This window comes from Chenopodium album, chromosome 26 (assembly GCF_948465745.1).
Source record: "Chenopodium album chromosome 26, dcCheAlbu1.1, whole genome shotgun sequence".
Classification (NCBI taxonomy): domain Eukaryota; kingdom Viridiplantae; phylum Streptophyta; class Magnoliopsida; order Caryophyllales; family Amaranthaceae; genus Chenopodium; species Chenopodium album.
Window position 1 is genome coordinate 4,864,873 of NC_137859.1, and position 14,684 is coordinate 4,879,556.

The 14,684-nt window shown below is 32.1% G+C and overlaps 1 protein-coding gene across 1 annotated transcript; it reads left to right on the forward strand.

The window, feature by feature from the left end:
• Positions 1–6,050: 6,050 nt before the first annotated feature.
• Positions 6,051–12,409, forward strand: LOC145616374 (putative phospholipid-transporting ATPase 4). The gene is made up of 11 exons (XM_081671082.1): positions 6,051–6,307; positions 6,812–8,753; positions 8,873–8,983; positions 9,199–9,475; positions 9,553–9,641; positions 9,828–9,915; positions 10,004–10,213; positions 10,319–10,444; positions 10,930–11,028; positions 11,126–11,317; positions 11,392–12,409. Exons 2-11 carry the CDS (start codon positions 6,964–6,966, stop codon positions 12,058–12,060), a joined length of 3,651 nt encoding a protein of 1,216 aa, XP_081527208.1. The 5' UTR covers positions 6,051–6,307; positions 6,812–6,963; the 3' UTR covers positions 12,061–12,409.
• The last annotated feature ends 2,275 nt before the right edge of the window (positions 12,410–14,684 follow it).

The following is a 14,684-nucleotide window of genomic DNA, read 5'->3' on the forward strand; positions in this document are numbered from 1 at the left end:
TTGTGCCACCACATTAGGCCATATCCCAAAGCCTTCACTTTTTTTTTTAAGGACAAAGCATAACTATTATCATACTGGGGCAACATTCCCTCTGTATGTAAAAGTAAGCACCGTTTTCAGTGGTTCTGTTGCATATACTCCGTACATTGTTAGGAGTATTTGGTGCATACTTTCAGTGCCGAGTATGTTGATGTTTTTGTATTTTATGGGTGGAGGTGGGTAGGTCCAATTCTTTAATGTCATATAGCCATATTGGGTATATTCTTATAAAAACTACCCAAATACTAAGAACTTGTTTTTTCATCACTATTTTAAGAGTTTATTATAGCTATTATTATCATTTATTTTTATTGTTAGAAATTTAGGGTTAGTTCATACCATAACAAAATTTATTATTTTCATGAACTCTATACTAAATACCTTTTTCGTATTAATTTAAAGTATAACCAAAATTTTAGACATTAATACTAGTTTAACGAAATTCTAATATATTTTTTGACATGCTAACAAAATCCTACTTAATAAAGCTTATATATACGACTATTACATATTCATGATTCATCCCTGTAAAATTAATTAATTAAAATTATTAGGCCTATGCTTAGTTAGCCTAAAAAAAAAAAAAGAAAGATTCTAATCATAACTATACAGTCTAACCAAAGCACCGTATTTCATACAGTATGAAGAATTGAAGATAACATATTATAAGAGCTAGCCTCCTCTGATTTTCGATCCTTTATTTCTTTGCAAACACGTACATAATCTAGCCGCAAGCAAATATGGCATTGAAAACTACAAATCTACAATAGTTAATTAAAGAAAGTTAGTCTTTATTTACGTGGCTAAAGAAGAAGCATTAATACACACCGTAAGAGAAAAAGAGCAAATGACTGACACAATTAAAGAACAATGACGAACATTACTTAAGTTTTTGGTTCACCTAACTTACTCTTAAGAGACAAAGAACCACCTTTACATCACCTTCATATAATAGCTTCATCTACAAGAAAAGTAACGTATATTGATTAATTTTTTTTTTTTAAATAAAGTTAGTTTTAGTTGGTATAACACTATAACTATAGATCTATCTAACTTAATATACTAATTGTAATATCAAATTTAAAGAACTTGTTTTATTTATCACTCTTGACAAAAAATAAATAAATTCAACCATAATATGTTTAACTTTATTAGAAAAAAAAAAGTAATTTATATGAAGTATTGTAAAAGTATTGAGATAAGTCTAACGAGATCTCATATAATTATACAATACGGAGTACTTCTTTGAGTATAAAATACAAAAACCTTTATAGAAAAGTACACATGAATAGTGTAAAAAGTCAAATTATATCAAGAATATAAAATGGAAGAAATAAGTAGACACCCATGGAATTTTCAAAACCTTTCATATACTTTTAAAATTTAAGGGGTTTTTTTTAATAAGATTTCGACCCTATATTTTGTAACAATTCTCCTATTGTGCTCAAACTATAAAGAAAGACATTTTTTTTTTTTTTTTTTTTTTGAAGAGAACTATAAAGAAAGACATCAATATCACTTATTTAGTATTTAATCATGCGATTACACAAGTTAAATAATTTATTGTTGAGATGGACTCTTTCAATGAATATGGTGTAATGTCAAAACCATCACATATATAGCTCAAAACATATGATAAATTAAACCAATACTTAATAATCACATTAGGTATTATTGAGTGAACAACTACGAGTACAATGCATTGCATTAATTAAAATTAGCAGATTCCTCTTTTATTAGTAATAACTTTACTCTATGAAAATTGGTTGATGTCCATATCTTCTCCACCTCTATCTAGTCCAAAACTATAATCAAGTGGTCGGTGGACTTTCCTTAAATATGTAATGTGTTGAGATCAAGTATGTTTAAGGCTAGCACGTTTTATGTTTTTTGCATTATACCTCAATAACTAATGATAATTTTACTAACTTATTGACTATTTAATTAATTTGTATGAAAGACGTTCCTTTTTCTAAAAAAAACAATAGATAATTAATGTTAATAAATAATTTATAAAAGAGATTTGATTCCCGCTCTTGAATCTAATTTAAATAATACGAACGATAATTAATTAAATAAGTTTTTATTTTTCGGTTTCAAAAAAATACAAAGTAAATAAATACGGAGTAAGTTTATTTTTTACGAGAATCAAGTAAGCTAACATTCATATTACGGAGTATTATTTACTTCATTTTATTGCACTAAGTAATTAACATCCACATTATTTACTTCATTTTATTGCATTTAAGAAGATTCTTTGGCCTCTTTGCTGTGGATGTAGAGAATTATTCCAATAATTGTCTTTTTGTTCTTTTGGCTGAAAATTCCGGGATTTTCTTAGATTCTTTTTGCTCACACTAACTATTTACATGTCAACGTTATAACACGGTGTTGATACTCAATTTTGTGTCACTAGGTTGATATTTATAGGTTGCTGTTGCAATCGCTAAAAAAGCCAACTTTAAAAAAATATAATTATCACAGTTGCATTTAAACGATAGAGGTGGGTCAGATTGAGTTCAAATTTTAAATCAATTTATAAATAAGAACAAAGACATTATTTTTATTTTTTTTTGGATTGTAGAGAGACATAAGACAATTATGACTACAAATTTGATATCAAGTCATTGGTAGGTGTTACCTCTCAAGACCTTAATCAAATTAGATACTCCTCCGTTACATATTAGTTGCAACTTCGGAATATTTTAGCTCTCACAAATATTGCCCAAAGTTGCAACTAATATGTAATGGAGGTAGTAATTGAAATTCACAATGAATTTTCTTAGTAATATATAAAATCATACTTTGCTATTGCCAAGTGCTTTATAGTGCATTATACACTTAATAACTGATTTATAAAAATTAAAATATATAGAATTGATTTTATTATTTCTAGCCTGATCTAGTTTGATTTGAACATCTTGAAAGTTGTCCAATATAAATAACATATTTTGAAATAAGGTAAAATATCCAATATATATTTTTCTATGATAGAAGCATAGAATAAGTTTTAAGTTGGACAATTGGACTAGTAAAAAAAAAAAAAAAAAAAAAAAAACAATTGTACTGTGTATTACGGAGTAGTTTAATTTGTACTCCGTAACATTATTAGCTATCCATGCATGATCAGATCACTCAATATTGATTTCACTATTCAAACTGTTCTGATAGAGTCTATTAGGAACTAGTCTTCTCTTTATCCTTTGTACTAACTCTGATTCACATTTTTTGTAACTTTAAATCTTAGGAAAAATTTGTTTGTGAGTGTAGATAGAAAGAGAAAAATAGAAATGCATGTGATGAGGAGAGAGATGAGAGAAATGACAACCTGAAACGAAAAGAAATTATTAGTTGCAAATAATGTGTAGCATCCATTTTTGACAAAAGTTACAAAAAATATGAAACGGGTAGTAAAAAAAACAATTTTTTAGAAAGAAGTTGTCCGTATTAATACATATATTAATATTAATTAGTCAAGTTGAAAATGCACATGTTTAATAACACTAAACAACAAATAAATCATGATATGTTTTCCTTTTTTTAAAAAAAAAAAAAAATTTAGAAAATAAATCATGATATGTTGATATGGCTTCCTGATCTAAATAGAAGACAATTCAGAGTGGGAAGCATCAACGTGGGCCCACTCATAAAAATCAAAGAATTGGAGTATTTCAGATTTTCTAGTGAGAATGACTACATTGAGGTTGCCATATATACGAGGAATTTGTAATTTCTAATTAAGCGCATTGAATTAAAAAAGTATTTATTTTATTTCTCCTTAATGTACGCATTGATTTTTATTTTTTTGTATGTGATCGAGCATCAATTGCAATACAAATTACAAACGAGATTAAAGGATTTATATATATAACCTATCGTACACAAGTCCTTAGAGTTAATCATTAGGTCAAAACTTCATCAGTTAAAACATAGAAGTATTAGTACTCATTATTTCCTCCAATTAAAATATTGTTATAAGGGATGTATAATTATAAAGAACATACGAGTATAAGTATAATGATTAATGAACATAAAAGCATACATCAACATATTGAATATAAAATAAAAATTAACAGGACTCCACATTAATAACAAAAAAAATACTCGTAAAATTTGTTTGGGTATTTTAACCAAGACATTTCAATTTTCAATTGGATACGAGTATCTGGAAAAAAAAAAAAAAAAAAAAAAAAAAAAAAAAAAAAAAAAAAAAGGAGCGTGTATTCCTTTTATAAAAGTACTCCTGGTAAATACTACGGAGTGTGTACTATATTACGGAGTACTGTTTATATCATTGTAGCTAGGAGCTGTCAGACTAACAGCAGCAGAATAGCCCAGCAGTTGCTGCTGACATAAAAATCTAATTAGTATCATTTATTTAATTATGTAATTATGTACTCGAACTAACTAACTAAAACTATATGCTTGATTTGGACAGTAATAAATTACATTTATATAATTGATTTGGACAGTTGTATGTTAAGTAGCAAAGTTGAAACCAATTTGTATGAGTCTAAAATGCATGTTGAACCAACTACTCAGCTACTTTTAAACTCTTTGTAACACTATGATGTTTTTAATTAAGAAAATAATATCACAATAATAGAGTGTGAAATATTTTATTACTACATACGGAGTAGTATTATTATAAGGGGTGTGGATTTATATGAATGAACAATCTCGGTTGCATACAAATTTTTTAATTAGCTAGCTTTTTTTATTTTTTTTATTTTTTTTGAGAGGATAATAGTGTGGAATGGGAGTTTTAATAGTTAGAACCAACAAGATCCTCCAAGGCACAAATGTCCAAGTAGAAAGCATTCAAGTACATCTGCTTCACTCAATCGAGGAGACCAAATGTGATATTAGATGAGCTAGAGCAACTATTTTCACTGCTCTTTGAACATGAAATACACACGATGTATGAAAGACATGTGTTAAAAGAGCTAACCGACTATGCCTGAATTATAATTTATTATCCATTATTTCATCATGCTATTCACATTCAACTTATTTCACTTGAAAGTTTGATATTTTTTCATTGATGTTACTTATTTGAATTTATATAGATTTTGCACATAATTGTTCTTATAGATGCATCTCATATATCATATAAATTGCTGGATCACATAGACTGGTTTCTTATTGGCACATGATATCGTGACTATATGTCATCTTATGTGCACATGATGACTCATATTAACGCATGTAGGTCGCAAATCTTTACATTAATCTATATATTGTTCTGTGTGTTGGCAAGGAAATATAATTTTAGATGATGGCAAAGAGATACAATTTTAGATGATTTTCGCATAAGGGCCTGTTCATATTTACTAAACTGAGCTGAACTGAACTGAACTGATTGGAACTGAACTGAACTGAACTGAAATGAATATTTTATGTGAGAGGGAAATTAAGAGCTGAACTGAACTGAACTGATTGAAACTGAACTGAACTAATTGGAACTGAACTGAACTGAAATTAAGTAAATGTGAACAGAGCCTAAATCAACAACAGTTAGATATGAAATGAAAGAAATTTTGGTCTACACTAGCAATGACTAATGAGCACCAATTTCTTTTGTTGAGAATTGAGTTGACTCCTTCAATACTAAAGTCTACTAGTCTTTAGTTTCTACCAATCTATTACAGGTGTCCACTTCACCCCTCAATTTCTAGGAAACTTCTATTCTCAATCAATGCCCAAAATTTCACAAATAAAGAAAGAAATTGGTGAATTTCACTTTAAGCAAATTTCAATTATTTTTTTAATTTTATTTTTTTAAAAAAAAATTTATTTTAAGGGAAGTAAAAATAACCCCATGAAAAGTTATGGTATGGGGACTCAAATTAAATTAATCAATTAATCACCATACACCAAGTAACTTTAATTGGAAAATGTAATTAATTAATAAATGTAATTAAATAATAAATTAATTATTCTTATTTTAAAGAAATTTAATAATAAGGCCCGGAAAATGCTGCTTATTGGTTCGAAGTTTTCCGGACGAAGAGAAGAAGACTAAACCCTGTTTTCTCTCTCTTCCTCTGTCTCTCATTCTCTCTGCAATTTCCCCCCTCTTTCTCTCTCTAGATTTTCTCTCTTCTAACCCAAAAAATAAACATACATTGAGATCCCTCCAAAATTAAGGAGCTGTATTTTGCTAAGATCTCTTCTTATTTCAAATTTTGGGTTTTGTCTTTAAATTTTTTTTTTGGTGTGTTTTTGGATTTTGATAACAACAAGTCAAGCATTGTGATTATCGCAGGTACCCTCATTGTCCTTTTAACAATCTTTAATGTCATGAGCTTTATTTTTTCAATTTTAAATGGGTTTTTATTTTATTTTTTATTATATATTTTTTTTTCTGGGTTAGGGGATTTCTGGGACAATTTCTTCATCTGGGTATGATTTTAAATTTTTTTTGGGGGAATAATTTTATCTGGGTTTTTGTCGGTTTTAATGCATGATACCTGGAATTGTTGTTTCTCTTATAATGCATGATCAGAAATTAGTGATATGATTTTGACTCTTGTTCTTCATTGTTGGATCAGTCTTTGTTAAATTATATATATATAATTTTTTTGTGTGATTTTTATTTATATGATTTGTCCCCATGTCCAATTTCTTTATGTAATTCATGTTTAAGATATTAAAGAAAATGCTATTTTGTTGGTTGACTTTATGAATTGTTAGAATTTCAAATATTAGGAGATGAAAACCAGCTAAATTGTGATTCTGTATACATTATAATGGGTTGTTATATATGTAGGAATTGTTTTGGATCGCGAAAATATCTTTCTGGGGTTCAGTGATTTCTTGGATTTTCAGCTGAAAAATTGAAAGGGGGTGAGCTCCCAGGATAATGAAATGGTTTGATTAAGATGTGTCAATATAGACTTGATTGACTTAGAGAGCTAAGATATGGCGAAGGGTAGGATTAGGGCAAAGATACGTCGGAGCAATCTTTATACATTTGCCTGTCTCCGGCCTCACCATCAAAGGCCTGAGGATCCTCCGAGCTCATTGCCTGATGGCCCCGGCTTTTCTCGAATTGTACACTGCAACCAATCTGATCTTCATAAGAAAAAACCTCTTAGATATAGGTCTAACAATATCTCGACTACTAAGTACAACATTATTACATTCCTGCCAAAGGGTCTCTTTGAGCAATTTCGTCGTGCTGCCAATATGTACTTCCTTTTGGCTGCAATTCTATCTGTCACCTCAGTTTCACCGTTTGGTCCTATTAGTATGATTGCTCCTCTGTCTATTGTGGTTGGGCTTACTATGGCCAAGGAAGCTGTGGAGGATTGGCGTAGGTTTATTCAAGATATGAAGGTTAATAGTCGAAAAGTCAGTGTTCACAAAGGGGATGGTGTGTTTGGGGGCAGGACATGGCAAAGGGTATGTGTTGGAGATGTTGTAAAAGTAAAGAAGGATGAGTTTTTCCCGGCGGATTTGTTGCTGCTATCTTCAAGTTATGAAGATGGTATTTGTTATGTGGAGACTATGAATTTAGACGGCGAGACAAACTTAAAAGTTAAGAGAGCTCTAGAAGTAACCTTAACGTTGGATGATGACTCCTCATTTAAGGATTTCAAGGGTATGATCAGATGTGAGGACCCAAATCCGAATCTTTACACATTCGTCGGTAATTTGGAGTTTGAGCGCCAGATCTTTCCTATTGATCCAAATCAGATTCTTCTGAGGGACTCAAAGCTCAGGAACACTGGTTATGTGTATGGTGTGGTTATTTTCACCGGACATGACAGTAAAGTGATGCAGAATGCAACTGATTCCCCTTCAAAAAGAAGTAGGATAGAAAAGAAAATGGACCATATCATATATATCCTTTTCTCTGTGCTTGTGTTGATTTCCTTGATTAGCTCAGTTGGCTTCTCAGTGAGGACTAAGTATGACATGCCAAAATGGTGGTACTTGAGAGCCCCAGATGGCAAGGGCTTGTATGATCCCAACAGGCCAGCGTTGTCTGGTCTCTTCCATCTTGTGACTGCGCTCATACTGTACGGTTACTTAATTCCGATCTCACTGTATGTTTCCATTGAGTTTGTGAAGTTTCTACAAGCCATCTTTATTGACAAGGACTTACACATGTATGATGAAGAGTCAGGAACACCAGCACAGGCTAGGACATCAAATTTAAATGAGGAATTGGGCCAAGTTGACACAATCCTATCCGACAAAACTGGTACTTTGACATGCAATCAAATGGATTTTCTCAAGTGCTCTATTGCTGGTGTAGCATATGGCACTCGTTCTAGTGAAGTTGAACTTGCTGCTGCTAAACAGATGGCAAAGGACCTAGAGGAGCAGGGTGCAGAAATGTCTAATAGTGGTTTCAGAAGGTCAGAAATAGAGTTGGAATCTGTAATCACTTCCAGAGATGAGAGGGATCATAAAACTGCAGTAAAAGGCTTTGGCTTTGAGGATGACCGGCTCCTGGGAGGCAATTGGGTTAATGAACCCAATGTGGAGACTATGCTGTTATTTTTTCGCATTCTTGCAGTCTGTCATACTGCCATCCCTGAGCTGAATGAAGAGACAGGCACATACACTTATGAAGCAGAATCTCCTGACGAAGCTGCCTTTCTTGCGGCTGCTAGGGAATTTGGTTTTGAGTTTGTAAAAAGAACCCAATCCACTGTCGTTGTTCGTGAGAGATATTCTAGCTATGGACAAGCTGTTGAAAGGTGAGCTTGAACTGAACAAGTAACTGTTACTTGAGGTGTTACTGTAACATTTTTCTTCTTGTTGCGTTGAAAATTTGAAAACTATTGAATTGTATTTTTTCCTTATATGTGTTTGTCAGGGAATATAAAGTTCTTACTCTTTTAGATTTCACGAGCAAGAGAAAACGAATGTCTGTGATTGTGCGCAATGAAGAAGGCCAAATTCTTCTTTTCTGCAAAGGAGCAGACAGGTGTGTTTATTTGGTTTATCACCATTGTTTCTTCAGTTACATGCATACGCATGTATCCTTTTAATTAATGTATCTAGAATTCATATTAATTTTTATTCATTTGGGAGTTGGCTAGCATTATTTCTTTCTTTTTTGCAATGTTTTGGGTTCAGTCTCGCATCACTTTTATGCTAACAATTCCCTATCTAACATTTGATGAATCTGTGGGTTTACAGTATAATTTTTGAACGGCTTTCAAAGAATGGAAAACAGTATCTGGAAGACACTACTAAGCATCTAAATGATTATGGAGATAACGGGTTGCGTACATTAGCCCTTGCTTATAAAAAGCTTGAAGAGTCTGAATTTTCTGATTGGAACAATGAATTTGTGAAAGCAAAGAGTTCCATTGGGAGTGATAGAGACGTAAATCTGGAGCGGGTTTCAGATATGATGGAGAGAGATTTAATTCTTGTGGGTGCAACTGCTGTCGAAGACAAGCTGCAGAAAGGAGTATGTGTCTTTGTGGTCTCTTAAGTACAATTCACTTATAATGTTCAGCATAAATTTACAAATTTTCATTACTGTAGGTCCCTGAATGCATTGATAAACTTGCTCAAGCTGGTCTCAAGTTATGGGTTCTCACTGGTGATAAGATGGAAACTGCTATAAACATTGGGTGTGTGCTCTCCACCTTGCCTCGTAAAAAGCGGAACCAAAGTTCTCCTATTTGGTTTACTAATGGGAGAGATGCAATTTGCAGTGAATTATGAGCTGAATTAGACATATTAGCTGACTTGCATTACTGATTCTCTTTATGATAACATAAATCTGTAGACTAAAACCATTCTCTTCGGGTATGCAGCTATTCATGCAGTCTTCTTCGTCAAGGCATGAAACAGATTTGTATATCAACAGCACATATCGAAGGAACCGGCAATGATTCCAAAGAGGTACCAGTAGTCTTCATAAATAATCTGATAATTCGCTTTCAAATTTTATTAGATTTCATACTAGAAAGTTTTGATGTTGACCAACCAGGCAATCAAAGAGAACATCTCATTACAAATCACCAATGCTTCTCAAATGATTAAGCTTGAAAAGGATCCGCATGCTGCGTTTGCCTTGATCATTGATGGGAAAAGTTTGACCTATGCTCTGGAAGATGACATGAAGTACTACCTCTTGAGTCTAGCAGTTGGATGTGCATCTGTTATTTGCTGCCGTGTTTCTCCGAAGCAGAAGGCGCTGGTATGCATTATCATTTAATTTGTCTGTCTACCCCTCCCCGCCCAGCATACATATAATAGAATAAAAAATATAAGAAAAATCTTACTTTTTTCTCCAAATCATTAGGTAACAAGGTTGGTCAAAGAAGGGACTGGAAAAACCACTTTGGCCATTGGCGATGGTGCCAATGATGTTGGAATGATTCAAGAAGCTGATATTGGTGTGGGCATCAGTGGGGCTGAAGGTATGCAGGTAGGTAGTGTCCATGACGATTTCTTCCCCTCTCTAACTTGCTTCTAGTTCTTACTTCTACATGGTCATCTCCTGTGCTGCTGCTTTTCTTTTTCCTAATCTCTGCCACTTATTAACTGAATGACTGGTATGCTTTTGTAATATACTCTTATTGACTCCTATTGGAATACTCAACTACCTTTAACTAGCAAATCTTCTTCACCATTTCATTTTGAGTAGCTTGAAATTATTGTAATTTGATGCCATGTGATTTAGACCCTAACAAAAGGGCTGTACTCTTATACTGATTAACAATCTTCTATGGCATTCTCCCGTGATTATCTTTTTCTACTTTAATTTGACTCTTGCCATGGTGAAACATGGTTCCGACTTTTTGCAACTATTCACCTAAATGCTTTTTTTGATGCTTTTCATTCTTAAGTTTTCCCATCTACATATTTTGGGTAGCATGATTCCGTCTTACCATAGCATTCAGCTTTTTGCAGGCGGTGATGGCTAGTGATTTTGCTGTTGCACAATTTCGGTTTCTGGAAAGGCTTTTGCTTGTACATGGACATTGGTGTTACAAGAGAATAGCTCAGATGGTAATGAATTAAAGCTCAAAATTGTGTATATTCTTATATATTAATGACTAGAATAATATATATAACCACAAAATTATTTTTTCCCTCTTTGGTACAGATTTGCTACTTTTTTTACAAGAATATAGCTTTTGGTCTCACTTTATTTTACTTTGAGGCCTTTGCTGGCTTTTCTGGGCAAACAATCTACGATGATTGGTATTCTCTCTCCTTCAATGTGATCCTCACCTCTTTGCCTGTCATTTCTCTTGGAGTTTTTGAGCAGGATGTTTCTTCAGATGTCTGCTTGGAGGTAAATCCTCATCTGAATCCAAATTCCTAACATTCTACAGTGATATTTGTGTTGATGCAACTTTTATAATTCAGTTCCCAGCGCTTTATCAGCAAGGCCCAAGAAACCTGTTTTTTGACTGGTATAGAATATTTGGGTGGATAGGAAATGGCCTCTATACCTCCCTCGTAGTATTCTTTTTCAACATTATCATCTTTTACAATCAAGCATTTCGCTCTGGAGGTCAGGTTGCTGACATGTCAGCAGTGGGAACCATCATGTTCACAGGAATTATTTGGGCCGTCAATTGTCAAATTGCCCTCACCATGAGCCACTTTACTTGGATCCAACACTTGCTTGTGTGGGGTAGCATTGGAATGTGGTACATTTTTCTCTTGATCTATGGTGCAATGCCTCCAACTGTCTCTGGGAATGCCCATAATCTGCTTGTGGAAGCCCTTGCACCAGCACCCATATATTGGTCGACAACTCTTTTGGTGACTGTTGCTTGTGTTCTCCCATACTTTGCGCACATTGTGTTCCAAAGATCTTTCAACCCGTTGGATCACCATATAATCCAAGAGATCAAATACTATAAGAAGGATGTTGAGGATCAAACTATGTGGGTCAGGGAACAATCGAAGGCAAGGCAAACGACCAAGATTGGTTTTACTGCAAGGGTAGAGGCCAAAATCAGACAGTTGAAAATCAAACTGAATAAAAAGCACTCTGGAGCAACCTACCACCCTTCTCCTGTATCATAATTGATTCTTTCTTTTTCTTCTTTTTTTTTGGTAGATTTTGCTTTACAAGCTTCCATTTTTTGGTAGGTCTTACAGTTTTTTTTTTTCTTTTCTTTTTTTTTTTTTTTTTTTTTTTAAGTTCATATGTTAGCAATTTTTTTCGTGGTATCTCTTGTGTCCCATATTCATTGAACAAGAGCTTTATATAGCTGTTGTATGTACCATATATATACGAGTAAATGAATAGTACAGTTTGTGAATGATTTGAAACCAAGATGCGTGCCTCCTCCCCCCGCCTCCCTTTTCTGTCTTTCATAACTAAATCCCCTTGTTTTTTTCCTCCCCCATATCCCTGAGAAGGACATCAGTGTGACAGGCATGGAATGACCATCGTGGTTTGTGACACCAGAGGCCGTGGCACAACCATTGCCCTGTACCTTGATGGTTACCAAGATGGCAAGATACAGAGAGCATGTTGAAGCTTGATTTATGGCAGTAGGGGAGAATCATGAAGTTCTAAAGTTCTTCACGAAATTTTGGACTTGTGAATGTAAATTCACAATGATTTCTTACAGCTTTATTAACATCTATAATGTAATGTGCCAGCAGATATTTAACAATTAGTAAATGCAGTTTGATTAAGTATACAATATGTCAAATGTCAACATTGTTTAGTTTGAGTCCTTTCAGAGATGCATATTTGCTTGATAAATTGATCTAGTTATAGTTTATTAGTGTGTCTTAGACTCTTAGTACTCCTTCGATTCAAATTAATATATTGTGATATCGTAATTCATGTGATTTTTTTTTTTTTTTCAAAAATAAATTGAGGGTTTATATGTGTGTAATTATTGAATTTCTTAGAGCATCTTCAATGGTAAGCTACAAAGGCTTGTAGCTTGTTTTGCCATGTCAAGTTTTAGAGCTACAAACTTTTTAAGCTACAAAGTACTCCAATGGTAAGCTACAAGAAGTTGTAGCTTGATTTGTAATTCTTTATTTACTACAATATAAAGTAATCAAAAAATTTAAATTTAAAATTGTACAAAAAAAAAAAAAAAAAAAAAAAAAAAAAGGAAAAGTGAAACATACAACATACATTACGACTGAATGAATGTGTTATGTGTAAACTACTATTCAAAAAAAAAAAAAAAATCTTGTAAACTATAGTTAATTTTTTTTTTTTTTACAAAAATAATCTACCTAGATATATCACCTACCTATATGTCAGTTGATAATGATGAATATAATCTTTTAATATTTATTTTTTAAGAAAAAGATAAAAAATGATATTTTTAATTTAATTTTTTTATATTCAAAATTTTCAAGCAGTGTAGCTTAACTCAGCGGTACTGCTCAAGAGAGCAGGTATTTCAATAGTGCTCCAATGGTTAAGCAACACTTTTATTATTTTTGATATTTGCAAGCAAGTCCTTAAAAAACACCATTGGAGATGCTCTTAACATATGTCTCCTTTGGGACATATTATCGTGAAATATCTGGATTTGAGTGATATGATTTATCTCATTGGAGCATCAAGTTTTTGAGTTATTATATTCTCACCTTAAAAAAAAAGGGAGAATTGGGATCAATACAAATCTTTGATGATTTTCTTGCATAACATACCTATGCTGATATATATAAGTGAAATAACTGAAATGATAAGATAATCATTTTCACCATGTCAAAAACATTTTCTAACAAGTTCATTATAAGAAATGTAATCTTAGGATAGGAAATGTAATCTTAGGATATTATTTCTCTTTACAAATTTACTCGTAGTATACTCGAAGTCTCAAACAAGGTGTAAATGTCAATTGCTTTAGTTGATATATCTTGGGTCATCACAGTTGCGAATATCAATTACTTAAGTTGATAATATTTTGGTAGTGTATTTGGCTTGCTACCTCTTTAAATCTCGTTGATATTATTGTTTTTTATTTACCCATTATTAAAAAAACTAGATGAAGCCCGTGCGATGCACGGGTCGATTTATTATTATTATTTTTTTTAAAAAAAATTCATATTTATGTGATTACATTTGTTATTTTATTAGTTTTACGTCCGTATTTGTTTTAAAATATTAGATAAAATTCCTAATCTCAATAGATAATATTTCGTATTTAATTAATGTAACCATTAAAATCTCATTGGTCAATTATGCTTATGTAGCACTTGAATTATTTATTGGATATAACTATAATTTATAATCTTACGTGACACGTTAACTAATCTTAGGTGGCATAATCCTATTGTAGCGTTTTAAAAAAATATTAATCCTATGTGATGTGGCGCTCTAATAATTTTTTAAAAATAAAAATCCTACGTGGTGCTAATTTTGGAAAAAAAATTCCCCTTTATATATATATATATATATATATATATATATATATATATATATATATATATATATATATATATATATATATATATATATATTAGATATTAGATTTTACATTTGGAGAGAGCAAACTCCAATAATGAGAACAAGTAATGGTTTATTTTAAGTTATCTGTTCAATACTCTTCCATCTATTCCTAGGCTTAATGTATAGGGTCGTAGGACTCATAGGGATAATGAAGTTACATTTGGTATCTCTTCACGCATATTTGAAGTAATTGAATTTACGAATTAGTAGTTTCGTG

What these genes read in the sequence shown, in the direction of transcription:
- LOC145616374 (XM_081671082.1), top strand. Translation starts at nt 6,964, where the DNA reads ATGGCGAAGGGTAGGATTAGGGCAAAGATACGTCGGAGCAATCTTTAT. An exon ending in GAAACTGCTATAAACATTGG is followed by an intron (nt 9,642 to 9,827) that starts GTGTGTGCTCTC and finishes TCGGGTATGCAG; the next exon opens with CTATTCATGCAGTCTTCTTC. An exon ending in ACAAGAGAATAGCTCAGATG is followed by an intron (nt 11,029 to 11,125) that starts GTAATGAATTAA and finishes TCTTTGGTACAG; the next exon opens with ATTTGCTACTTTTTTTACAA.